At 44.6% G+C, this 27,947-nt stretch overlaps 3 protein-coding genes across 3 annotated transcripts in view; 1 reads left to right on the top strand and 2 right to left on the bottom strand.

Annotated features, from left to right (window-relative positions):
- The window catches only part of UBFD1 (ubiquitin family domain containing 1), a 46,454-nt gene extending 44,480 nt beyond the window's left edge, over positions 1–1,974 (bottom strand). The window contains exon 1 of the mRNA XM_073636609.1: positions 1,821–1,974. Within this exon, the coding sequence (XP_073492710.1) occupies positions 1,821–1,836 (16 nt within the window). The 5' untranslated portion in view covers positions 1,837–1,974. The remainder of the gene's footprint in view (positions 1–1,820) is intronic.
- Positions 1,975–2,088: 114 nt separating this feature from the next.
- On the top strand, positions 2,089–24,188 carry EARS2 (glutamyl-tRNA synthetase 2, mitochondrial). Its single transcript, XM_073636606.1, has 9 exons — positions 2,089–2,276; positions 6,804–6,959; positions 7,467–7,656; positions 11,089–11,561; positions 12,712–12,820; positions 15,863–16,001; positions 16,633–16,763; positions 22,024–22,159; positions 23,898–24,188. The coding sequence occupies exons 1-9, from the start codon at positions 2,171–2,173 to the stop codon at positions 23,979–23,981; spliced, it is 1,524 nt and encodes a 507-aa protein (XP_073492707.1). The 5' UTR covers positions 2,089–2,170; the 3' UTR covers positions 23,982–24,188.
- Positions 19,707–27,947, bottom strand: part of TELO2 (telomere maintenance 2) — a 58,195-nt gene continuing 49,954 nt past the window's right edge. The window contains exon 21 of the mRNA XM_073636605.1: positions 19,707–26,555. Within this exon, the coding sequence (XP_073492706.1) occupies positions 26,449–26,555 (107 nt within the window). The 3' untranslated portion in view covers positions 19,707–26,448. The remainder of the gene's footprint in view (positions 26,556–27,947) is intronic.

The following is a 27,947-nucleotide window of genomic DNA, read 5'->3' as shown; positions in this document are numbered from 1 at the left end:
TAGGGGGGGCACACAGAGGGGTCAGCCATGTAGGGGGGGCACACAGAGGGGGTCAGCCATGTAGGGGGGGCACACAGAGGGGTCAGCCATGTAGGGGGGGCACACAGAGGGGTCAGCCATGTAGGGGGGGCACACAGAGGGGTCAGCCATGTAGGGGGGGCACACAGAGGGGTCAGCCATGTAGGGGGGGCACACAGAGGGGTCAGCCATGTAGGGGGGGCACACAGAGGGGTCAGCCATGTAGGGGGGGCACACAGAGGGGTCAGCCATGTAGGGGGGGCACACAGAGGGGTCAGCCATGTAGGGGGGGCACACAGAGGGGTCAGCCATGTAGGGGGGGCACACAGAGGGGTCAGCCATGTAGGGGGGCACACAGAGGGGTCAGCCATGTAGGGGGGCACACAGAGAGGTCAGCCATGTAGGAGAGCACACAGAGAGGTCAGCCATGTAGGAGAGCACACAGAGAGGTCAGCCATGTAGGAGAGCACACAGAGAGGTCAGCCATGTAGGAGAGCACACAGAGAGGTCAGCCATGTAGGAGAGCACACAGAGAGGTCAGCCATGTAGGGTGACACACAAGAAGCAGATGGCACAGAAGGGTCACCCCTGTAGGGGAGCACACAGAGGAAGCAGATGGCACAGAGGGTTCACCCATGTAGGGGAGCACACAGAGGAAGCAGATGGCACAGAGGGTCCCCCCCTCATGTAGAAGGGCACAGGGGGGTCATCCACGAAGGGGAGCACACAGGAAGCAGATGACAGAGGGGTCATCCATGTAGGGGAACACACAGAAAAAACAGATGGCACAGAGGGGCCTCCCCATGTAGGGGAACACACAGAAAAAACAGATGGCACAGAGGGGCCCCCCATGTAGGAGGGTACACAGAGGAAGCAAATGGCACAGAGGGGCCACCTATGTAGGGAAGCACACAGAGGGGTCAGCCATGTAGGGGGGCACACAGAGGGGTCAGCCATGTAGGGGGGCACACAGAGGGGTCAGCCATGTAGGGGGGCACACAGAGGGGTCAGCCATGTAGGGGGGCACACAGAGGGGTCAGCCATGTAGGGGGGCACACAGAGGGGTCAGACATGTAGGGGGGCACACAGAGGGGTCAGACATGTAGGGGGCACACAGAGGGGTCAGACATGTAGGGGGGCACACAGAGGGGTCAGACATGTAGGGAAGCACACAGAGGGGTCAGACATGTAGGGGGCACACAGAGGGGTCAGACATGTAGGGGGCACACAGAGGGGTCAGACATGTAGGGGGCACACAGAGGGGTCAGACATGTAGGGGGCACACAGAGGGGTCAGACATGTAGGGGGCACACAGAGGGGTCAGACATGTAGGGGGCACACAGAGGGGTCAGACATGTAGGGGGCACACAGAGCGGTCAGATATGTAGGGGGCACACAGAGCGGTCAGATATGTAGGGGGCACGCAGAGGGGTCAGACATGTAGGGGGCACACAGAGCGGTCAGATATGTAGGGGGCACGCAGAGGGGTCAGACATGTAGGGGGCACACAGAGGGGTCAGACATGTAGGGGGGTTACACAGATGGGTCAGACATATAGGGGGCACACAGGGGGTGAAGTCCTGATAAGGGGTGTTAGAGGAGGGCCCTCACACAGGACACATGTCAGGCAGGATGGTGAGGTTGGCACACGCAGGGTGACCAGGCAGACACTGTCAGCGGGTAAAGGACAGCTGTCATTAGTAAGCACAGAGCCAATAACATCCCATCCTATAGCAGCATGCGCCCGGTGACCCCAAAGCGGGTCACACATGCGCTGTGCCCTCGGGGGACCCGGTACCCACCGTCCTGGGACGCCATGATGATTGTGTACAAGTCTCCAGCGCGAGGGCTGCCGGGAAACTTAGACTCAGCCTCTTTGGACCCAGCCGGCAACTGTAGCCTTGTCCAGGACCGGAAGAGAGCCTTTTGGAGGTCTGAGTACCATAGAGACAAAAGAGGCCGGCCAGAGCGTCTACTGCAGATTGCAGCCCGGTGCGGACATTTTGTTGTGGGCCAAGCATTGAGAGCTATGGGGAAGACTTCGACAAAATGTCTCCTGTAATTAAGACACTTTCTGTGGAGAAAAATTAGAAGTGACAGGCTGAGACTCAGGTGGTAGAGGCTTTGCTGGCCGAGGACGTTGTGTGAGGAGATGAGACTTCTCCGGGCTGTGGGCTCGGCTCTGCCCCGGGGGGTCAGAAGGTGTTCGGGGGGGACACACAACAAAGTTCGGGTCCGCTTTGCCCCAAGCCCTACAGGTAACCACTTAAGGACCGAGTGTCTTCCCGAGATTTGGTGTTTACAAGTTAAATACAGTTTTTTTTGCTGTAAGAACCCAGAAACGTTATATATATTTTTTTCTAACACCCTAGAGAATAAAATGGTTGTTGCAATACTTTCTGTCGCACTGTATTTGCACAGCGGTCTTACAAGCGCACTTTTTTTGGAAAAAATTCACTTTTTTGAACTAAAAAATAAGAGACAACAGTAAAGTTAGCCCATTTTTTTTTTATATTGTGAAAGATAATGTTACGCTGAGTAAATTGATACCCAACATGTCACACTTCAAAATTGCACCCGCTTGTGGAATGGCGACAAACTTTTACCCTTAAAAATCTCCATAGGCGATGTTTAAAAAATTCTACAGGTTGCATGTTTTGAGTTACAGAGGAGGTCTAGGGCTAGAATTATTGCTCTCACTCTACCGATAGCTCACATGTGTGGGTTGAACACTGTTTTCATATGCGGGCGCTACTCGCGTATGCTTCTGCACGCGAGCTCGGCGGGACAGGGCGCGTTAATTTTTTTTTTTTCTTATTTATTTTACTTTTTTAGTTTTTATTTTTACACTGTTCTTAGAAAAAAAAAAATTATTCCTATTGCAAGGAATGTAAACATCCTTTGTAATAGAAAAAAAGCATGACAGGACCTCTGGGGGGAAAAAGACCTCAGATCTCATAATTACACTAAAATGCAATAAAAAAAAAATGTAATTTGAAAAAAAAAAGTCCCTTTTAAGAGCTATGGGTGGAAGTGACTTTTTGACATCACTTCTACCCTGCAATGGTATGGAGATGGATGGGGGCCATCTTCCACTCACTCAGCTCCATGTCAAGTAGGAAGAAGGATCCAATCGCCTCCGCAGCTGCCGGCGGCTCAGGTAAGCGGCAGAGGGCACTGGAGCACGGCGGGAGGGGGGGGCCCTCTCCCACCACCTATAAAAGTGATCTTGTGGCAAATCTGCCGCAGAGACCACTTTTATCTGAAACTGGACCGCTCACTGAAGAAGAGGATACCGGGGTTATGGTAGCTAGCTGCTGTCATAAAAACAATATCCCTCTTCAAAGTGCAGATGTATAATGTCTTGAGCCAGTCCGGAAGTGGTGTGCTGCCCTCTTGTGGTTGGGTGGTATAGTGCCCTCTTGTGGTTGGGTGGTATAGTGCCCTCTTGTGGTTGGGTGGTATAGTGCCCTCTTGTGGTTGGGTGGTATAGTGCCCTCTTGTGGTTGGGTGGTATAGTGCCCTCTTGTGGTTGGGGCGTGTGCTGCCCTCTTGTGGTTGGGGCGTGTGCTGCCCTCTTGTGGTTGGGGCGTGTGCTGCCCTCTTGTGGTTGGGGCGTGTGCTGCCCTCTTGTGGTTGGGGCGTGTGCTGCCCTCTTGTGGTTGGGGCGTGTGCTGCCCTCTTGTGGTTAGGTGGTGTGCTGCCCTCTTGTAGTTAGGTGGTGTGCTGCCCTCTTGTTTGTTGGGTGGCATACTGCCCTCTTGTGGTTGGTTGGTATAGTGCCCTCTTGTGGTTCGGGCGTGTGCTTCCCTCTTGTGGTTCGGGCGTGTGCTTCCCTCTTGTGGTTGGGGCGTGTGCTGCCCTCTTGTGGTTGGGGCGTGTGCTGCCCTCTTGTGGTTGGGGCGTGTGCTGCCCTCTTGTGGTTGGGGCGTGTGCTGCCCTCTTGTGGTTGGGGCGTGTGCTGCCCTCTTGTGGTTGGGGCGTGTGCTGCCCTCTTGTGGTTGGGTGGTATAGTGCCCTCTTGCCTGACCCTCACAGGAATGTGGTGTCCAAAATGACTAATTCAGAGTTTACACTTTTAAAGACAGCTACCCCCCAAAAATAAATCAGAACTCCAGCCAAAAATAACATGATAAATAAATGAATGATCGATCCATTAAAAGATAAATATAAAGCCACTTTTGCATCAATAATTACCTTGACTGCAGAGATTTTCCCTGCAGTACTTTTTTCCTGCCATTAGATGTCCTCAGTGTGATGACCAGCACGTCCTCTGAGCTGAAGTTATCCTGGACCCGCCCCCAGCCTGTTATTGGACAGTAAATGAGCTCATCCCTCTGTCACTCTGCTCTCTCCTCCTATCAGCACGTGAACTGACCGGCTTCTTGTGCTGCTTCTCCCCCTCCCAGTATGACCTTGGCTTTATAGGGACTGCAATAGGCTGATAACAGGTCAGATAAGAAATACTTATACTAATGTATTGATGTATTTGTAATGACAGATCTGCCTATAATTCAGCTTTACAATGTATGCAAACTCAAGCAATGAACTTCTCATATTTGCTCTGTGAAATATATCATTACAAATGTTTTGTTACATCTGTTCAATAGGTGCAAAAATACCTGTCGATCCTGCCAGAAACTTTGTGAGCTGAAAACTGGCACTCATCCTGTGCTGCCTCCTTATCACCTACATTGTTTCCAGGTATCCTTTAAAGAGGAAGTAAGGTTTTTTTATTTTTTACACATGGCTGACAGGCGGGGTATTTAGGACAGAAGAGATCCTATTGGTCTCTTCTGCCATAAATGAATCCTTCTGCCAGTCAGCTGTCATGTTCGTTGAGCCGCGCATGCTCAGGGAACATTTACAGCCCCCGATCCTTGTCGCGGTGATGTGACTCCCGTGTGCAAATGCGTCATCATGGCCTGGCCTATCATAAGGCTGAAGACACGAGACCCGGAAGGAAGACCAGGCGAAGATGGAAGCATCGGGGGACAGTTGGATGGGTTCCATTGTTGCTCTGAAGGACACAATAGGACAGGTAAGTCTGCCATAATGTACAAAATGCTGTGCATACTAGTGCAATATGGCATAACCCGCCTGGGGGGCTTAAAAATTTTTTTATAGCAAGCTTTACTTCCTCTTTAACTACTTCAATACTGGGCACTTTCACCCCCTTCCTCCCCAGGCCAGTTTTCAGCTTTCAGCGCTGTCACACTTTGAATGACAATTGCTCAGTCATGCAACACTGTACCCATACAAAATTTTTATCTCTTTTTTTAGACTGCCATCTTTTGGTGGTATTTAACTGGTTCCGGACCGCCTTCCGCACATATACCACAGCAAGGCGGCCTGGCTGCATGAAATGACGTACCTGTACATCGCTCTAGTAGCTCAAGGGGGGTGTACGTGATCATTGGACAGTGGGGGAGCCAATCAGCGGATCCACCGGCCACCCGCAATCCTTCCCGAGAGAGGCAGAACAGCGATCTGCATATGTATGCAAAGCAGATCACCGTTCTGACAGGGGAGAACATAGAGATCTTGTGTTCCTGCAGAAACATGGATCTCTGTCTTCATCCAGTCAAAGCACCTCCCCCGCACAGCAAGCAAGCACCCCCTAGAGACAAATTTAACCCTTTGATCGGCCCTAATGTTAACCTCTTTTCAGCCAGTGTCATTAGTACAGTGACAGTGCATATTTTTTAGCACTGATCACTGTATTATTGTCATTGGTCCCCCAAAAAAGTGTCAGTGTCAACTGCAATGTCGCAGTCCCGCTAAAAATCGCTGATCACCGCCATTACTAGTAAAAAAAATTAATAATAATACCGGCAAATAAAAATTCCATAAAAATATCCCCTAGTTTGTAGACATGATAACTTTTGTGCAAACCAATCAATATACACTTATTGGGATTTTTTTTTTACTAAAAACATGTAGCAGAATACATATTGGCCTAAATTGATAAAAAAAATTCAATTTTTTTCAAATTTTTTTTTTAATGTTTTATAGCAGAAAATAAAAAATATTGTTTTTATTTTTTTTTTTTTTAATAGCACAAAAAATAAAAACCACAGAGGTGATCAAATACCACCAAAAAGCTCTATTTGTGGGAAAAAAAGCACATCAATTTTATTTGGGTACAGTGTGGTACGACTGTGCAATTGTCAGGTAAAGTAACACAGTGCCGTATCACAAAAAATGGCCTGGACATAAAGGGGGGTAAAACCTTCCGGGGCTAAATCACCATTTTGAAGGGGGGGAAAAAAAACGTTTTACTTCGTTGCTGTTATAAAATTTTGCAAATAAGTAATTTTTCCTCTTCACTGATGGGGCTGCACTGATGATCTGTGCCTTGATTATCAGTGCCCATCAGTGTAAACAGTGTTCTGACAGCCTTGCCAGTTATCGGCACTCCTTTCCTCACACAGACAGAGCGTGTGAGGAAAGGAATGCCGATAACCAGCAAGTCTGTTTACAGTTGAACAGCTGTGATTGGCCCTTTACCTCAATCTGTGATCCGCTGTGCTTGAAGGACACAGCGGTCACAGAACACGCACAATACGCGGCACAGGGGGCGGAGTTCTGGGAGGACGTCTATCGCCTCCTCACCACCTGTCAAACTCCTTTTAAAAGCGATCCACTGTGGATCGCTTTTCGGAAGAGAGGCAAGCACTGCGGCTAATGTAAATCCAGTGTTTGGTATGACCTGATTTAGTGTTGGCATATTTATGTTTGTCATTTTGCAGTTTCTTGGTGTTTACTGTTCCGTTTCTTCCTAGGCTTTCTTCACCTGGGTGGACTTCGCACAGCACTCTACAATTATATTTTTGCGAAGAAGCATGGAGGATCTTTCATTCTACGACTCGAAGACACAGATAGGAGCCGCCTGGTTCCCGGAGCAGCTGAAGGCATAGAAGACATGTTGGAGTGGGCAGGTATGTGCTTGTTTGAGCTAATTGGGATGATACAAGCATATTATATGCTCACACGTTGGCGGCTGCTCTTATCCAGGCGTATATAATATCTACAGGCATATATAATCTGTTACAAGGCTCATCATTTGGGAATGCCTTAAACTCCACCAGGAAGAGCTTGACCGAGTTTGATATCAGCAAAGATGGGATGAATCACTGTCCTAATAAATTTACATGTGTGTGTGCTGATTTAGATATTGAACTTTGAAGAAAAAAAAACAAGCTTTTTTCAGCAAAGCAGGTAAGAAAAGCATGGAAAACAGGTGAAAAAGAGTCTAGAGCTCCACCCGCTGGAGGAGATGATAATGCAGAATATTCAAAAGTGAATTAATTTAATTCATTAATTTCTTTTAGCCCTGTCCATAAGAAATGAAGAAAAGAAATACATAGTCACTAAACATTCTCTTTAAAATTCTCTACATGCAACTGAGATTGTTCTTATAATAGTGTTATTGTTTATTGTCTTAGGAATCCCACCAGATGAGAGTCCAAGGAGAGGGGGAATGTTTGGCCCTTATGAACAGTCTAAGCGACTAAATCTCTACCATGAGGCTGTACAAACTCTTTTGGAAAGTGATATGGCATATCGCTGTTTCTGCACCCCACAGAGACTGGAACTGCTGAAGAAAGAAGCTCTGAGGAACAGAGAGACTCCCCGGTATGACTGTGTGTCCTTGTTTGCAGAGCTTTACAATTATTGTATATAAATACACAGTATATAGACATGAATTATAAAGAATTTTATTTTATAGATATAATATTCATGCCTTAAATCGCAAAAAACAAAATGTATTATATTTAAAGCGGAGTTCCACACAAAAATGGAACTTACGCTTTTCGGAACCCTCCCCCCCTCCGGTGTCACATTTGGCACCTTTCAGGGAGGAGGGGGGTGCAGATACCTGTCTAAGACAGGTATTTGCACCCACTTCCGGCATAGACTCCCATGGGAGTCTATGCCTCTTCCCGTCCCGACCGTGCTGTCTGCTGGGAACACACAGCTCCCAGGAGAGAGCGGGGCCCACTAGGGACGCGCAGCGCGACTCGCGCATGCGCAGTAGGGAACCGGGAAGTGAATCCGCAGCGCTTCACTTCCTGATTCCCTCACCTAGGATGGCGGCGGCAGCTGCCGAGAACCGAGCAGGTTCTCGGCGTCCCCTGCCGACATCGCTGGACCCTGGGACAGATGAGTGGGCATGTATTAAAAGTCAGCAGCTGCAGTATTTGTAGCTGCTGGCTTTTAATGTTTTTTTTTTTTTTGGCGGTGTGGGTGAACCCCCGCTTTAAGCTTATAAAACCTTAAGGCCTGGTTCACACTATTGCGAGTTTGTGGCCTGCGTTCGCACGGGCACAGCAGCCCATTTGTTTGAATGAGCTGCCATGCCTGCATTACCTGGAGAAAAAGGGTACATGCACCATTTTGGAAAAGCAGCGACTTGGAAATTGAATGGTTCTGACACCCGCAAACGGGCTACGGTTTGAGATAGGTGGGGGTGCCAAGTAAGAATGAATGGCAGCCCCACGCGTTTTTTAAACAGGAGGGCATTTTAACTGAGGGTTGCGGGAATCACTGCGATACCCACAGCCACACGAAACAGTGAGAACCAGACTTTAATGTGGTGGCTGCATAGTTTTTCATTTTTAAGGCTTTTTTCCTTAACATTCACCTGGTGACCTGACCGGCATCACACTTCTTGTCTTAGGGTGTCTCCATTCTGGATGGAGAAGCAGTGGAAACACCTTTTGGATAGCAGCATTGTCAATCTGGGGAGAAAGGATAGTGTTAGGCCTTGTTTACATTTGCTTTTGATGGGCAGCTCATCGTCACCTGTTTTAACCCCCTAAATGCTGGGTTACTGCACCAAAACTGCATGCATTTTGTGTGGTTGCAACAAGACCCCATTTACTTCAATGGGTCATGTTTGGCAAGTGGTAGTGCCCACTGAGCGTGACGAGGGTATAATTCCTGACACAAAGCATCACATGTATACAACTCCAGCCGCTGCCTTTCCAGCTAAGGGGGTGGTTGAGGGACGGTAAAAAAAAGCAGCTCAACCACAGGGTTTAAAGGGGTTAAAGGTCGCTTTACTTCGTTAAAGGTTGCTTTTGCTGAATCTTTGCTGTGGTTTCCACTAAAGCATGCATTGCATATGGATGAATAGTAATGCACATAAAATGCCCCTAAAAAGCACAACATTCCTACAAGCCACTAAAACTGCTTGTTGAAGGCCCCTTTCACACTAATGGACCGATCGGGTTCGCCTGTCAGTTTTTCAGTTGGCCCCATCGAACCCTCCAATCTCCTCTATGGAGCATCGGGTGTAAACGGACATCCGATCCATTCCTGTCTGCTAAAAAAATCCCCATTCCCCATCCGCCTGGTGGATCGGATGGCAGTCGGGTATAAAATCTCCGCAATGGGACACAGATGGCGAAAAAAAAAATCTGACGGGGTTATAACCCTCCCTTGCTTCATCCAAAATTTAAAAAAAAAAATTGCCTATAGTTTTACTTTAAAGTGGATATAAAGCCATTGTGTTCTCTTCATAGACCCCCCTAGTGTTCGATAATGTTATGTGCCCAATGTATGTGCTTTATAAAACAAATATGCCGTTTTATACCTTATTTCAGAGCCGTGACTGCCCGCCTCTCTGCTCTCTCGACCTGACCGCTACAGCGGGAGAGGCTGAGAATCCGCTGCTAACGTCAGCCAGGAGAAGAGAGGCAGGCGGTCATGTGAGTGGCGCTCTATAATAAGGTATAAAACTGCATTTTTTTTTTTTATAAAGCACATACATTGGGCACATAACATTATCGAACACAGAGGGTTGTATGAAAATTGACAAGTAATTTTAGCAGCAGGAGGGGAGGGGCGGGCACTGTCACTAGCTGACAGGCAGAAAGGGAGTGGAGTGGAGAGAGGACAGAGGAGAGACAGTGGATGACGGAGGCATGTAAACCGACTACGGTGTCAGGGCTCAGTAGCCATGATATACCGTGGTCAGTTTACAGAGGGGAAGGCAGAACCAGGCAGGATCAGCCAGGTATTTTTTGGTGATAGAAGGGATCATCTACACAGCACAAGCACTGTGCTGTTATTCATGCTTTAAAGGAACAGGATCCATTATTTTATTTTATTTTTTTTGTAGGCTAACAACCACTTTAAAGTGGTAGTAAACTCTGTACTACCACTTGTACCCACAGGTAAGTCTATAATAAGGCTTACCTGTAGGTACTGTGAAATTTTCCTGAACTCACACAGTGCAAACAGCCGATGACATCATCGGTGCATGCGCTCTGAAAGTCCGGCTTACAGTGCCGGACCTTCAGAGCCCATGCCGTGGGAGTTAAATCATCGCAGATTCGGCCAATCGCATATCTGGAGCTTGTGAACCCAGAAGACGGGCAGGGGGAACATGTCAGCCCCCTCAGTCGTGACTTTACAGCGCTGGAGGGCTTTGTTCCAAATGAGTATTTCATAATCTGCTAGTATGCGATGCATAGTAGCAGTGCCGTAGGAGGTGGATAGTGCTGGTATAGCTGTGGCCTGATTCCGCGTGGATCTCCCCTTCCGCTTTTGCAGGTGTTTTTTTTTTTTTACCCAAGGCATCTTTCAGGACAGCACCAGAGAGATAATAACTCCTCCCACCGGACCACAGGAAACTCCCTTTTCCTCCAGATCTCTAAAGGGAGGCAACTCCCTACCACACCTCAGTTTTTGTGTTTCCTCTGGCTCGGAGGGAACATCCGTGGGGGGGGGTGCCATGGTTTCTCAGGTGCGCCTGGGGGACAGGGTTTCCTCACCTGTTTTTTTCCTCCCTTTTTTTTTTATTCTTAAGGACCTCAGCCCTCCCGACTTACCCAAGCCTTGCAGCGGTACGTATGGGCTCCTCTTCCCCCTTGTTTTTTTTTTCGTTTGTTTTATTTTGAACATCGCGGTTTACATCCGCGTTACATAAATATAACAAGGTTGGATGATCTTCGTTACAATCAATATGTTACAGTGAGCCATTGGGAATTATATGTGAGCCATTTTGAGATTATGAAAAATACAGTCCTGTAAAATGCCAGTGTCTTTTTCTCTTGGTAGGTACGACAATCGTTGCAGACATTTGACCACAGCACAAATACAAGACAAACTGTCAAAAAATATGCCGTTTGTGGTGCGGTTCCAGCTGGTCGAGGGAGCTCAATCTTTTAAGGACTTGGTTTTTGGCTGGACTCAACATGATGTGGCAAGCATAGAAGGGGATCCGGTGATCCTGAAAGGAGATGGTTTTCCAACCTACCATTTGGCCAATGTGGTCGATGATCACAAAATGGCTGTGAGCCACGTGCTTAGAGGAGAGGAATGGCTGGTCTCCACTGCTAAGCATCTACTACTATACCGCGCATTTGGATGGCAACCTCCATCATATGCTCACCTCCCGCTTCTCCTCAACAAAGATGGCAGCAAATTGTCCAAACGACAGGGGGACATATTCATCCAGCACTACGCAAAGAATGGATATCTGCCAGACACCCTGCTCGACATTGTATCAAACTGTGGATCAGGATTTCTTGGTAACATTGGAATGCAAGTGGTGTCCGTTTTCGAAGAACATGGACTTAGAACCATGCTTGGCAGAGGGTGAATAACAGAAACTGGAGAAAGTAATATGCATTGCATATGCACAGGTTTTTCCTTAAAGTGGCTCTGACTCCATTAAACAAACACCCTGCAATAGAACACAGTTAGTACTCATTCATGGCACCACTTCTTCATCGAACACACTTCCTGGTGTGTCAGAAGCCTGATCCCCCGCTGTGTGCTGTGGTACCTCTTGATGGCCTATACATCACTACTGTGTCCTGTAATGTAGATGCCAGTTGAAGCAGCCACAGCATGCTGCGGGTATGCAAGCATCCAACACATCTGAGATTCATGTGGTTGTGGTCCTCGGAGGTTCAAGGGGTTAAGCCTGTGGGACAGGATAAAGACCCACAGGATGATCCAGGGTGTCCACCGTAAAAATAAGAGGAGAGGTGGGAAAGTTCTTATAGTGTAGAATGTATACAAATTATTAACTCCAAAAAATGGTTGTGGTGGAAAAAGTGAGCAAAGCAACCTACATTTGGTGAGGTTGCGGTAACCCAGTTGGGTAAGACATGCGACCTTCCATGGGCACATTCCATGGAGAATATCCCTGTCTACTCGCAGGATAGAGTTGGTCACTTTCGATGACTCAGGGGTCAAAAACCTGTTGGTTATCCGGATAGCAGAGGCTTCCATTAAAATGTGCAGTAGGACTGTGATGTGTCTAAAGATGGGTCGGAGTCATCATATTTGATGAACATCAAATTGCTTTATTTCACCAAATAATGCGTTTCAAGGCTCAAACTTGCCACTTCCTCAATTTAAGGGTGATGCAAAAGTGATTCCCACTTCTGGGTTTTTTGGCTCCATTGAAGTGTATCTGTGTGGAGCATCACCTTTAAACCGAGGAAGTGGCAAGTTTGTGCCAAGAAATATGTCTTTTGGTGAGATAAAGCAATTTGATGTTCGTCAAATATGATGGGAACTTATATTGAATGCATAAGCCAGTGCGTTACGGGGGCCATACAACTTGCCCTTCATCAGGGCTACAACATTGTATAAAACGTGTAGTTCACTTTGTACAAGTGACAGATTTCACTTTTGCAGATTTAATGTGTGTGTTTTCTCTTTATACAGGAAATCAGATGGGCCGTATTCTGCCTGAACTTCTAGAGCAATTTGAACTGGAAAGAGTGAGCTCTCACTCTGCATTCATAGACCTTAGCAGTCTCCCAGAGTACAACAGGTAGATATTATTTAAGGTAGGGTGTCAGAGAGTGACTACAAGTTAATGTGTAACTTTCAAATTTTAATTTGAAATATTACCTCTGTGCTTTTCATATGGTGTAATTACAGTGCCATGTATTTTAGCCACATTTCACAGGCATCACTATTCATCATTATGGAAACAACTTTTCCCTGGGACCCGCATCAAATATGCACCAAGCAGGATTTGTTTAAAAGAGAATTGTGGCATTTGTTTTTTTTTTCAGAATCATACTTCCCTAAGTAAATGCAACATTGGTCTGATGCTGCATCTGTCGTCCGCCGGCTGGCTCTAACACTGAGAACCGAGCGATCAAAAACTGCTGATCGCTCGGTTCTCAGAGCTCTGTGAGCAGAGAGTTGCTGACTGTCAGTCAGCAGCTCTCTGCTCTGCCCCCCTCCTCGCTCACTGGATCGCAGGGCTGTGGAGGGGGTGGGAGAGACCAGCTTAGGCTCTCGGTGGCTCGCTGAGAGGCTGAGCCAGGTCCCGGTCCAGGCATGTGGGCAAGTCCCGACCATATGGTCGTGATCTTTCCTGAGACTGGACTGGGCTCTGGGACGTCAGCTGACAATGGGCTTCAGCCTGCTGTCTGCTGAAAACAGATCACAGGAGTGCAGAACAAACTGCACTCCAATGATCAATAGGAGAAGTACAGCCTAACTAGCTTTGGCTGTACTTCTTCTTTAAGTGCATTGCTGTAAAATTTAGAGGCTTGAATGTATCCAATACAAAGAACAAAAAGGTAATATATTGCACCTTTTTAGATGTAGTGCTTATATTTGTTTTTCTTGTAAGCCTGTTTTTTCTTTATTTTCACCTGGTGATCCTGCCAGTAGCACACTTTCTGTCCTAGGGCGTCAACACTCAATTACTGTATTGGACATGTGTAGGAGCAGCATTGTCACCCTAGCAGAAATCTCCAAAACACCCCCTCTCATCTGCTCCATAACAGAAGAGGGAGGGGAGAAATTTGGAAACAATGATAACTGAAAACAGACAGTAAAAGCAGAGGGCAAGGAAAGTTATCAGCTCACCAGCTTTCTGGCAGGATCCACGAGTTTTATATTACATGTATTGAACAGATATAACAGAACACTTTCATTGGTATATTTAACAGTCCAAAAGGCATCAAATAAGAGAAATCCATGTCTAATCTTGCAAGTCATGTTATCCTATAAGAGTGCTTCTTGAGTGTTGCACAATTTCATGCAAATAAAGCACGGGACAGAAGCAGAATGCACAGGGACCCAATGCAGTGAACAAATAGAGCAGTATCTCTCAGCCTCAGCCTTGCAGCAGATTACTGTGTGGAGGGTATAGAGCAGTGGTTCTCAACTCCTGTCCTCAGGACCCACTAACAGGCCAGATTTTAAGTATTACCTTGGGGAGACGCAGACTAGAATACTGCAATCACTGAGCAGCAAATGATATCACCTGTAATGTATTTCAGTTATCTTGCAAACCTGGCCTGTTAGTGGGTCCTGAGGACAGGAATTGAGAACCACTGGTATGGATTGTTTCCAATGGATTATATCCCAGTTGTAGATGGTAGGTAATAGACTCCATTGGGGTCTAGTACTGCTACCTTTCTGATAACGACAATGGGGGCGTTACAGCAGGGAACACTTGGGTGATTGGAGAGGAGCGCCCGATGTCCAAAAAAAGTTTCACAGTGATTTTTATAGTTTATTGAAGATAAAAGTATACAAGTAGAGCCAACGCGTTTCAGAGGAATTGCATCCCCCTTCTTTGGGGCTGTATGTCTTGGAGAATGGTTAGATTCCGAGAGGGTTAAATGTATTCGATCAGCAGCTCTGCAGTATGCCGCCGTTGGCTCTACTTGTATACTTTTATCTTCAATAAACTATAAAAATCATCACGTAAAACTTTTCTTTCTGGAGAGGAGAGCCCGATGTCCAATCACCAAGTGTTCCCTAAAAACAATCAGGAATTTCTCCTTTCACAGCCCCAAAGTCTGACACTGTCGGACCAGGGAAATGAATGGATGCATATATCTATATATCAAGCTACTTTAAAGCAGGACTCCACCCAAAGTTTTCATTTACTTTTTGAAGGATGGAGCAGGGTTTAATTTTCTTTTACGTTTCTACTACAGTCCTGAGATGTTGAAAGTGCATAAATCTATAAGACTTTTCTAGATGTGTGATGCTATTGAGATGCTGGATATGGACTGATATGGGGATTTTTTTAACAACCGTATGAGTAGCAACACTGGACCTAGACTAATGGCTCAGTGTCACAATTGTTGAGGGTCCCTGTGATATGTGGTTAGTTGCCTGTAAATCCCAAGTTAGTGAAATAGAGCCTGTGTAGCAAAACCTTTATGGATGCTGGATAAAGGGTAGGATTTTGTTAGGGGGTCATGTACACTGTGGGGTTGATTTACTAAAACTGGAGAGTGCAAAATCTGGTGTAGCTCTGCATAGAAACCAATCCGCTTCCAGGATTTTGTTGTCGAAGCTTAGTTGAACAAGCTGAAGTTAGAAGCTGATTGGCTACCATGCACAGCTGCACCATATTTTGCACTCTCCAGTTTTAATAAATCTACACCTATATGAACATCACGTCTAAGGCTCCATTCACACCAGTGCTTCTTTTCATGCCTTTTGCAGAAATGCAGGATTTTTTTTTTTAACATGGGTTCCTATTGAACATGTTCATACCAATGCATTTTTGTGCCTCTGCGTTTTTGGAAAGGGTCAGGGACGTTTTTTAAATGCAAAACTGTGTTTATTTGCTTTTTTTTTTTTTTTTTTTTTGTTTCAATAAGACTTCAGTGGGGAAGCTCCAGAAAAGCATGTAGTGCGTTTTTGCTGCGATTTGCGTTTTGCATTTTTTTAATCTGCCCAACAACAAATTTTACCCAAAAAAAGCATAAACGCGCAATTCGCAATGTAAAAACCGCGGAAAGCACTGCAGAAATGCTCAAAAAGCAACATGCAATAATGACCATTCACAGCAAATCCTTTTTGATGATTGGCCTTCTCATCTTCCTATTAGGATTCATCTATCCAAGAGGATTGACAGTATAGAAAGTCGGGCAGAGCTGATCACACAGCTCCAGACTGTGCTGCAGGAAAAATACAAAGACTTGACGTTTAATAAAGACTATATTGAGAGGATACTGATATTAAGAAAGGTAAGATGACTTGTATTTAGCAAACTACGAAGACATTTCAGACCATGCTCATCATAGCTTTTATAGTTATTATTATAATACAGGATTTATATAGCGTCTACAGTTCGAGCAGCGCTTTAAAATGTAACAGGTGACAGTACAATTACATGTATTTATAGTATAAATAAGTAAATAATAAGTATAAGTCTAAATTGTATACATATGATTGTACAGAATATACTAAGTGGTGCAGTTAGCACAATCCAGAAATCGCTACGACTTGCAGCAGTACTTCTCGTGGTAGGGAGGGAGCGGAGAGAACAATTTGAGTGATGTTTTAGGACAATATTGGTGATGTAGCTTGGGACACAGTTGTGAATGGAGAAATATATCGCCCATCCAACCAGGCAGGGAAGGGGAGATCAAACCTGTGATCTTCAGTTCACGAGATCAACGCCTTACCACTTGGCCACCACGCCATCTAACAGGGGAAAGGGTACCAACTAAGAGGAAGGTTGTTGTTCAGGTTTTCAAACACTTTTAGGGGTCTATATACACCTCTAAGAATTATTTGAAAGAAATCTTTTAAAATAATAAGTCTTATGTCATTTTCATTGTTCTAAATTAAAAATCCTCTTTTTTGCCTTTTCAGGGACACCTGTGCATGCTCACAGACCTCTTGTCTCCAAATTACTCCTATTTGTGGATTCGGCCCTCTGTACACCTTAAAGATCTTCACAGTTTGTCAAATGAGGCTACAGAGATTGGTAATCTGGTTGTGGGGTGTGTATATATATTTTTTTTTTTTTAGCCCTGCAGGGTTTAATTATGGTCTCATCATCCAATTTGTAACGCTAAAGGCCTTGTGCACACTGGAAGCTTTTTTTGTAAATTCTTTATATTAGGCCCCTTTCACACTACCGCGACTGCAAAGTCGCGCGATTTTAACACGATTTCAGGGAATGCCTGTGTAACTCGCATCAAAGTCGGACCAAAGTAGTACAGGGACTGCTTTGAAGTCGCACGGATATGAATGGTACTCATTGGAAATCATGGGGTACAACTTGTCATGTGGCTTTGCAGTCCCAAGTCGCACAAGTGTGAAAGGGGCCTAAGAGAAAGGGAAATACAGACCATGAAAAAGCAATACATGTCATGCAGCAATATTAAAGAGGTTCTTCAGTCCTCTAATAAAAAATTAAAAGTCAGACTTTTAATAATTAGACATTCACCTGTCCCAGGATCAAGAGGTGTCCTTACCAGGCCAGTTTTTTCGCCGGGCTTCGGTCTCTGGCGCCAGCATACTAACTGTTGACAGCTGGCTGTGGCTACTTGGGTCTTCACAGCCAGCTGCTCACTGCACATTTTATTGCCTCCCCAGCTTTCTGGGATCTGTGACATGTCCCAGAAGGCTGCGGGGGGCGGAGGGGGATCAAACCTCTACTCAGATCGCCCCGGCGATCTGAATGCAAGTGAGGGAGCAGGTACCTGTCAAAAACAGGTACCCGCTCTCACCCAAAAAATTGATTTGCCAAATCTAAAAGGAGGGGAGGAGGAGGAAGAGCGGTACTTCCCCTTTTGAGGGGAACATAGGAACCTGCTGGCCAACTGGCACATAGCGTGAATGTTACTAAACCCAGGACCCTGCATTCACTATATCTGGTTTCCCACAGAACATGGAAATGCAATTATTTTAGTAAATATAAACTGCTAAATTCCTTTTCTCATCAGCAGTATATAGCAGTCTTGTGACTTCTGTCAGTGTCCGGTTAAAGCTTGTAGAAGGAGTTTTCATTTTTTCCCCTGATTGTCCTATGAGGCTGCAGGACTCCTGACCCTCTGTCTGGATAGTGCTAATTGGCCCTGTGTTGATCACATGCACTGTCCCAAGAAAAAAAAAAAACTCCAGCAATACACACCAGACAGAGCATGTGCAGTGTGCCCCCAAGGCTCTGTTCTATCTGGAGATGGTTTGAGGACAGTGGAAGAAGGGGCGGATCAGAGAAGACCGGATCAAACAGCCTTTGTACACAATGCGCAGGATTAAACTCTTAGGTTCCACAGTGAGTATAACAAGCATGCTTTACTGCATATACAGACACAGCTATACACTGCTGATGAGAAAAGGTATTTAGCAGTTTATATTTACTAAAATAATTGCATTTCCATGTTCTGTGGGAGACCAGATATAGTGAATGCAGGCTCCTGGGTTTAGTAACACTTTAAGTTACTTATCCAGAATAAGTATGCAGTTGAGGACTTCTTACTTACATTTTTTGATTTTACTGATCTGCATACTTTTTCTAATTCAATGACTTAGAACTTAAGCCAGAGGATCAGTCTGTTAGCAATGCAAGCCCTGTATTTCTCTCATGAAGGGTTTACTTTAAAGTACAGTGGGTGTATAAAAGAATCGATGACCTTTTAAAATAATCAAATTTTATTGTTTTGCAGCCTGACATGAAGACAGACACCGTTTTTTGTTTTATCCAGTTCAACGTATAACACCCAAGTGAAAGATATAACACCAACATGTCTAAAAAAACAAAAAAAACAAAAAAAAAAAAAAACAATCACTAAGTTGAAAAACGGATCACCCCCTTGTGTCAGTATTTTGTTGAAGTACCTTGATCTAGACCGGCGGTTCTCAACTCCTGTCCTCAGGACCCATTAACAGGCAAGATTTTAAGTATTACCTTGGGGAGATGCAGACTAGAATACTGCAATCACTGAGCAGCAAATGATATCACCTGTGATGTATTTCAGTTATCTTGCAAACCTGGCCTGTTAGTGGGTCCTGAGGACAGGAGTTGAGAACCACTGATCTAGACATTGCAATATTTGCCCACTATACTTTGCGGAACTGCTTAAGTTCATTTACATTTGATGGTGACCGTTTGTGGACTGCAGACTTTAAGTCCCCTTTCAATGGGGTTTAAGTCTGGGCTCTGACTAGGCCATGCAAGGACATTCACCTTTTTCTCCTTCAACCACTCTGTGGTCATTTTTGCTGTGTGCTTTGGTTCATTGTCATGTTGGAAGGTAAACCTTCTTCCCATTGACAAATTTCTGGCAGAGGGCAGCAGATTTTCCTCAAGAATTTAACGACATTTTGCCCCATCCATTTTTGCTTCTATCCTGACAAGTGCTCCAGTCCCTGCTGCAGAGAAACACCCCCATAACAGGATATTACCACCTCCATGCTTTACTGTAGAAATGGTGAGCTGTATTGGATTTCTGCCAGACATATCGTTTGATGTTGAGGCCACCTAATTAAATTTTAGTCTCATCTGACCATAACACCTTTTCCCATATGCCCTCAGAATCTTCAAGGTGCGTTTTGGCAAAGCTCAGTTGTGACTGCATGTGGCCTTCTTGAGGAGTGGCTTTTTTCTTACAACCCGTCTATACACATGTGTGGAGAATTTGTGATATTGTTGTCACATGCACACTGTCATTCCTGCAACTGCTTCAGAGTTACTGTAGGCCTGTTGGTAGCCTCTCTGACCAGTTTCCTCCTGGCTCTTTCATTCAGTTTGGAGCGACGTTCTGATCCACGGAGGATCTGTGTTGTACCAAATATCTTCCACTTCCTAACAATAGACTTCACTGTGCTTCTAGGCATTGATAAAGCTTTTGAATTTTTATTTTTTTGTGTATCTATCTCCTGACTTGTGCCTTTTCACAACTTTATCCCAGTTACAGTGCCTTCCCACCCATAGTTGATTGTTTGCTTTTTTTTTTTTTTTTTTTTTTTTTTTTTTTTTTAAATCAGATTTTCTTTTTATTTATAAAACATAGGAAGAGAAAAGACTCTTCCTTAAAACAAAAATAACATACATCAAATTACATTGCCAAGGACATATTATTATCCAAATGCATTATTATGGTATATATGAGCTTATAATCAACTAATGAAACAAATCTTTACATATCCATACCAATTTCTGCCATATTGCGTATTTCTACGTTTAGTAAGCGTGTCCTTTTAGTACTTTGTACCCCTACCCCGCTCCCGGTCCTAGAAAGGACAATCGGTCGGTGTAGAGGTACCCCTCCCCCCTAAACAGTGGGGGGGGATGGTGATTCCAGTGTTCTTTCTTTAACTAATATATAATTAAACCATATAACTTGTCACTGCAGAGTAAGACAACTTCTCATCAAAAATATTATGTTAGATTGATCCACTTTCTAAGTCTCTATGTCACCATATCACCCTGTACCCACCTAGCGTAGACAGCCTCCTTCCTCAGACAAGGGGACTAGGCGTCTGTGTCCTGCCACCAAGTATTTTATCAAGTATTTTATTTTGGACCAGTTGGAAGGGGGCTAAACCAGGTACCCCCAACCATGGATCCCATATACGTTCAAACTTTGCTGGGCTGCCTCTGTGCTGGTATGTTAACTTTTCCCTCAATAGAGTATCATTTATGGTATTAACCCATTCCGCGTGTGTCGGCGGTGACACCGAAAGCCATTTTTTAGCTATAAGTTTTCTGGCAATAAACAATATTCTGGTAATGGCTATATAAGTATGTGGTGTATATAGTTCCTCGTCTAACCATCCCAACAGATACAGTTTGGGGTCAACCACAAATGTAAGATTCCAAATTTTATTTATAGAGTTGATTATTTCAGACCAGTACCTTTGCAATTTTGGACACTTCCAAAGCATGTGTACAAGAGTACCGTTATCTATCTCTTCTGTGCCATTTATGTAATTTATATGGGGTTCGGTGTATAATGAATAATTGTGTAAGTTTTTGGGAGGAGGAAAGAGACACTTTGGGTACAGTCTCAGTTATAGCAGACCATTGATTGTTTGCTCTTATTTGCACTATCAGGGACTGACATGCCCCAAGAAAGCTCTTTTCATGCTGAGCTAATCAAAATGATCACAGTTGAAAGTCAAATGGCTTTGTGTGCCATTGATAAGGTGATTAGCTACAGCTGATTGAGTTTACAAGTCATTTTTAGGAGGGGGGGGTGATCCTTTTTCCAATTTAGGCCCCTTTCACACTGGGGCGGTGGGTGTGTCGGCGGTAAAGCGCCGCTATTTTTAGCTGCGCTTTACTGTCAGTTTTGCGGCGCTATTCAGCCACTAGCGGGGCGCTTTTACCCCCCCGCTAGCAGCCGAGAGAGATAAAACCACGTTGATTTCAATGGGTATACACCGCTCCAAAGATGCTGCTAGCAGGATTTTTTTTAGCATCCTGCCAGCACCAGTGTGAAAGCCCCCGGGGCTTTCACATTGGAGAGACAGCAGCGGCTCTTTCAGGGCGCTTTGCAGACGCTATTTTTAGCGTTAGAGCGCCTGCAAAGCGCCCCAGTGGGAAAGGGGTCTTAGTGATTCTGTTTTTGATTTTTTTTCTACTTTTACTTTTTTTTCCTGATATGTTGGTGTTATATTTTTCACTTGGATGTTATAGGTTGCACTGAGTAAATACAGCTGTAAAAACTGTCTCTTCATTTTAGGCTGCAAAGCAACACAATGTTTTTATTTTAAAGGGGGGGTGGGGGGATTCTTTTGTATACTAATTGTATATCTAAAGGTGAAGCTTTTTTTAGATTTGGTCACAGTGGGAGAGTTTATAACTTCTCTTTTTTTCATGGTTTTTTGTTTGCCCCATCTGGGAAATTTTCTTTGTTTACTGTCCCAAAAGACACAACCGGATGGGAGCAGAAATCTCTCCTGAGTGGGGGAAAATACCATGTTAGACATCAGAACTGGTGTCCTCATTAAAAGATTTACCTTATAATTTTGTTGGAATATCCACTGTAACATATTGGATTTATCGTTACTCTTTCCCAGTGACAATGATCACAAAATCTCAGTGGAGATATAGACAGTGATTAAAAGCTGGCAGTGGTTTCCATACTATATTTTATTCATCTGTGAATGTAATGAATGTTGAAAGTAATGCCTTTTCTATGTACAGGTTTTATTGCAGGATCGTCAGATGTACATAGACCAGGATCACATACAGATGTATTACAGTACATTAAGGAATAGTCCTAATTTGCACATTTTTTTTCTTTATAGTATTTTAGAAAAAAGCCACAATGACATGAATGTGGAAACCTTAAGCAAAGATCTCAAAATTCATCTGCAGCAGTTGAAAGCAACAAAGTACAGTGTTTCTATGAAACTTCTACGCAGGATTTTAAGTGGTTTGGAGGTAAGTCTTTCCACTTTATCCTCCCTAAAAGTTGTAGTAAAGTTTTTTTTTTTTTTTTTTTTTAAATACTTGTACCTACAGGTAAGCCTATAATAAGGCTTACCTGTAGTTACAGTTAATAACTCTTAAACTTGCAGCGTTTAGGAGATATTCACACTGAATGCAGCCAGTGACGTCACCGACGCATGTGCTTTGAAGGGACGGCATACCTGTGCTGCCATCCCTTCAGAGCTCTGTGCTGCAGCTCCTGCACGCATGCAGGGGAGTGACATCATCGAGGCTACGCCAATCAAATGGCAGCTGCCCGCAAACTCTGAAGCCCTGTCAGCATGCCACTGAAGGTCTTTGTTCTAAGGTAGACATTTCATAAAGGCTGTTTACTACCGCTTTAAAGGATATGTAAATATTCCTTTTTAAAAAATAAACATGTCATACTTGCCTCCTCTGTGCAGTTGGTTGGCTCCAATCCTCCTCTTCTGGGGTCCCTCAGCGGCACTCCTGGCTCCTCTTCTCGAGTGCCCTGTTGGAGAGCCGCTCTCCCTCGGGGCACTCGTGCGGGTGTGCTCCCGTGTCCCGCGTAATTGGATTTGATTGACCGCAGCTGGAGCCAATGGCTGTGCTGCTATCAATCTATCCAATCAGGACCCGAGACACCAGCTGGAGCTGGTGTGCTTGTCCCTGTTGCTGGAAAGACAGGGTTCAGGTAAGTAAAAAGGGGGCTGCTGCATCACAGGAGGTTTTTCACCTTAATGCATAGAATGCATTAAGGTGAAAAACCTCTAGGGTTTACAATCCCTTTTAAGGCCTAACTTTTTATTTTATGGAAAGTTTAAAAACACAAGAAAGTAGCTCTGGCTGCAACACTCACTTCATCTCCAGCGCTGTACCCACAGAAATCCCATTCTGCCACTAGATGTCCTTAGTCTCTAGGGTTGAATGGTGCCCAGCATCATTCATTCCAGAAAGACTGAGAACATACTGTGGGTGCAGGGAGTCATAGACTTCCGTTTAGGGGTATCACCATTGTGTTTTATGCATCATTGAGGACCACCCACTTCCTCCTCAATACTTCTCCAGAGGATCCTGGATGTCATATGCCTTGCCCTAAAGACCTATACACATGCGCTACCATTGCTGACCTTTTTCTGAACATGGTAGTCAAGATGTCTGTCTCTGGATTCAATACTATAATGGAGTTCTATGAATGGCTAAGCGAAAGGAGGGGTGGATAAGACTAACGCTACCATGTATGGGAATTGCAGTGGGCCAGAATTAGTGGGCACTGTACTATCTGGCATGAATGAAAGTATAGATTTAAAGAAAAGAGCATTGATTCTGGATGTGGCATGAACCTTTTATTTATTTTTTTTACATACTAGAAATTACTAAAAATTATTTGCTTGGAGCTCTGCTTTAAGATAAAAAAAATCTATTTTTTTTTTGCTTCCATGGTTTGGTTCCCGCAACTGCATTACTCGCATCACTTTTGTAGTCATGTATGTGTGTGTAATAATGGTAAAACCTGAACCCATAATGAAGGAAGGGAGGTTGTTAAATACATTTTAGAGAGCATATATGCAATACAAAGAGAAAACAATACTGGCAGTTAGTCCCTTGAATTGGAGTGTATGTCTTTTGTATAATTTAGCATCCTTTATAAAAGACGGGAATGTTCATGTTCAGATGGAATGCTGAATGTTCCTTTCCCAGTTATGAAAGGTTTGTGTTCTTTCCCTAGGCTGGTCCCAGTATAGCAGAGATGATGCTGGCTTTGGGTCCTCAGGAATCTATAGCACGGATACAAAATGCTCTGTCTAGCTGAAGAAAGGATATTTAAATTAGCTGGATCCAGAGTGCCAGCATTACGTGTCCGCTGTGTTGCTGTATACATGGAGACAACAAAGCCACAATACCGTGTTCTTACAATAGCACTAACACAGCTACAGTCACCTGTTAGCATGGAGAAAAATCTGCTCAATTAAACATATGTGGACCACTTTGTACATACTTTTTTTTTTTTGTAAATAAAATCTCAAAAATCCAAAGTATCAAGTGTCTTATTTTGTATTTAAACTCTACCCATCACTAAAATATTACACACGGTCTGAAGAGATCCTTAACCCTTTCCCACCAGCCGCCTCCCAGCCGTTTGCGGGTTCTAAGAGGCGGGAGGCAGAGGCGGGCATTCTGGTCGTATGACTGCTGTGAATGGCTGTCACATTATCTGAAAGCTCTCAATGACTGGAATGCATCAGGAGCTTTCCGGTAACTGCCACGGTAAGGGTTTTAAACAGGGCCACACATATGCAGCTGCTTGACATGAAGGCCCACACGCAGAGGGGCCGCATATGTGCGTTCGGCCAGCGTGAAGAGGTTAAGCTGGCCATACATTATACAATGTTCTTATTCAATTTCCTTTAGATTTACCTTCAACTATGTAGTGCAAGGGTCTGCCTGATTGCATTTAAATTGAAAGTGTTTAGGTTTGACCTCATTATATATTTTGGTAAATCTAAAAAGAAATCAGTACAAAAAAATTGTATAATGTATGGCCAGCCATAAATTGAGGATCTGTTGAAAGTATTAATATTAACCAACTGATATTTTTTCACCTAATTTTTTACTGTTGGGAAAAAAAAAAAAAGTCATTTTTGAAATTGCAGGCTATGACCCTGATTTACTAAGAATAGAGAATTGTTCACCTTCAAAGTGAATGTTCCAGAGTCCTGTGATTTAGTATGCATAGGGAAGAAGTGGGCTCTGCAACCAACTTGATTTATTTTTATCCAGATGCAACTGGCTCTGTGAAAGTTGTATGCACCTCACAGATAAAGCAGCAGTGACTGACACCTCCTTGTGGGAGGCTGGGGACAGACAGAAAGTATAACTGCTGCAATGTCCTTAAAGCGGAGTTCTACCCAAAAGTGTAACTCCTGTTTATATCCCTTCTCAACCCACAAAACCCCCTCCACCCCCTCCTTCCGGTGCCACATTTTGCACCTTTCAGGGGCCACATCCCAATCTCCCTGAAGTTTGGCTTCACTGCAGGGTTCCCCTACCAGGAATGGCAGTGGCAGCACCCGGGAGTCAATCCGCAGATCGGCTGGGGTGCTGACATCGTGGGCTCCCTGGACAGGTAACTGCCCTAATATTAAAAGTCAGTAGCTACAGTATTTGTAGCTGCTGACTTAATTTTTCCACCCAGGATGGACCTCCTCTTTAATTATATTCAGAGGTTGCAGTAGGGAGGGAAGGGGGAGAAAACGAAAGAGCAAAACAGTAAGCACCAGAAACAGGTGAGGCCAGAGCTCTGTTGGTGGCTCACCACATGTTGACATAAATAGATGTATGACCCATTCCAGTTTGTTACAGCCATTGTGCTTCGACCAAACCCAAGCACAAACAAACCAAATGGGTGTAGGGAATTATATTTATTTACATCTTGTTGAGAAAACCTTTTCACTTCCATTTCCAGGGAATACATTGAGTGGTAGATAACTGTAAATTAAGACTCTTCTAGAAGTGACAGTGTTATGGCTCATTCATACTTGTACTAAGGCAACCTATTCATTTTACTGCAATACAATGGTGTTGACTTACTAAAACTAAGACCCCATTCACACAGGGGCAACACGACTTGCAGGTCGCCTCAGCGAGGCGACCTGCAAACGACTGCCCGGGCGACTTGCAAGACGACTTCTGTATAGAAGTCTATGCAAGTCGCCCCAAGTCGCCCCCGAAGTCGTACAGGAACCTTTTTCTAAGTCGGAGCGACTTGCGTCGCTCCCCTTAGAACGGTTCCATAGCACAGAACGGAGGCGACTTGTCAGGCGACTAGGTCGCCTGACAAGTCGTCCCTGTGTGAATGGGCTCTTAAGAGTGCAACATCTGGTGCAGCTCTGCATACAAAAAACAGCTTCCACACCCCCCCTGCTTCCTATGGTGGGCACTCTGCAGGGAGAGGAGGCTTGAGGCTGCTCTGTGCAAAACCATTGCACGGAACAGGTAAGTATAAAAATGTTATTTTAATAAGAAAAAAAATGGAAGCTTTACAGTCACTTCTAATTGAACAAGCTGACGTTAGAAACTGATTGGCAAGCTGCAGAGCTGCACCAGATTTCACACTCTCCAGTTTTAGTAAATCACTCCCAATGCATGTTCGTTAACACAACAAAAAATTGTGAATGAGCTCTATGAGGAAATACATTTTTCATGTGCAGCGATAGATGCAACTCTGTAATTACTGCAGTTCTCAAATTCTGGGTTCTGAAGCAAGTCCACATTGGAGATCACTCAAGGGGGGTTGGCTGAACATTATTTCTTAACTTGTCCATTAGAATTAAGCCATTTACAGCAAGACGCCGGCAGTCTTCATCGGGTTCTTTTTCAGCAATATCTGTAAGGCAGGAAGATTGTGCTTAGAATAACCAAAATCTTGTGCAAAAGATACTTGTTTCATTAGGTCAGGCACTCTAAAAAAAAAAAAAAAAAAAAAAAAAAAGCCCTGGTATTCCATGTTAGCTTTGAATGACAGTTAAATATGGACAAACCTGACTATATAGCTCTTAATGGCAAACCTTTTCAGAAAGATCAAAAAACATGCAGAGCATGCTTATGCAAATAGTGCATTTGAGAAGACAATTTGCATAGCTGGGTAGGCAGGGCTTCATTAGCTGCTGAGGGCACACAGCATAGAAGCAAAGATGCCTACTGAAAGCTTATGCAGTCAGCTATCAGCGAGCACTGTCCACTTGGGCATCTGTTCTCTGAGATATTTATTTGCCATTTTTAAATAAGTTCTGCTTTAAAGCAGGGGTAGCAAACTCAATTTCATTGAGGGCCGTATCAACATTGTGGTTGCTCTCAAGTGGGCGATTGTATCTGTAGGATACATTTATATATCTACTCTTTATCATATTAAAAAAAAAATGCCTCTACATTCCATTATAATTTGGTATCAGTAATAAGTTAAAGCGGGGTTCCGCTTAAAAAAAAAAAAAAAAATAGCAGCTACAAATACTGCAGCTGCTGACTTTTAATAATCGGACACTTACCTGTCCCAGGGTCCAGCGATGCGGGGGAATGAAGTCCTGCTCCTCTCTGCGGCAACGGCATAGTCACTGTGGGCGCCCGGCTGTGGCTCTGCTTTAAGTCTTAAGCTATGAAGGGCAGGAACAGACCGGCACGGAGCCCACTCTGTGGCAGATGATGCAAGTCTGAAAAGGAGGGTCGCACACCGTTGGTATCATCCACAAAAATCTTTATTGGACAAACATTGTTCTGTCTGAGCACAGTTTCCTGAGGATGACACTAGCGGTGTGCGGGGCGGGGGGGGGGGCGACAGAGATAAGCCTCTTCAGCTGCACAGAGAAGCACACGATCTGGCAGAGGAAATCTGGTCTCCTATCTGCTGCTGACTACGGAGACACGGGGGGGGGGGGGGAGAGGGGGAATGGGTACCGCAGCTGCAGGAGAGGTGCGAGGATCACATGAAATGGCCTGTCGGGCTGGATTCGGCCTGCAGGCCTTGTGTTTAACACGTGCTTCAAAGAGCAATTACACTTTTGCTGAGAAAAAAAAAAATAAAATCCCCTCTGGAAGATCAAGGATTTTACCAGAGTCCTAAATGTTTTTGTTCATAAGAAAAAGCTGTATGTTTCTGAATCAGAGGGTCTGTGTTTAATATAAACAGCTTATGCATTTTTTTGTGTTCTGATGAGGAAAGTTGCAGTGTCTGCTTCCTTTTAAAAGTAATTAACCCTTGGGAAGGATCTCACCAAAATAATAA

This window comes from Aquarana catesbeiana, linkage group LG06 (genome assembly GCF_042186555.1).
Source record: "Aquarana catesbeiana isolate 2022-GZ linkage group LG06, ASM4218655v1, whole genome shotgun sequence".
Taxonomy (NCBI): Eukaryota; Metazoa; Chordata; class Amphibia; order Anura; family Ranidae; genus Aquarana; species Aquarana catesbeiana.
This window is presented reverse-complemented; position numbering and strand designations above follow the sequence as displayed.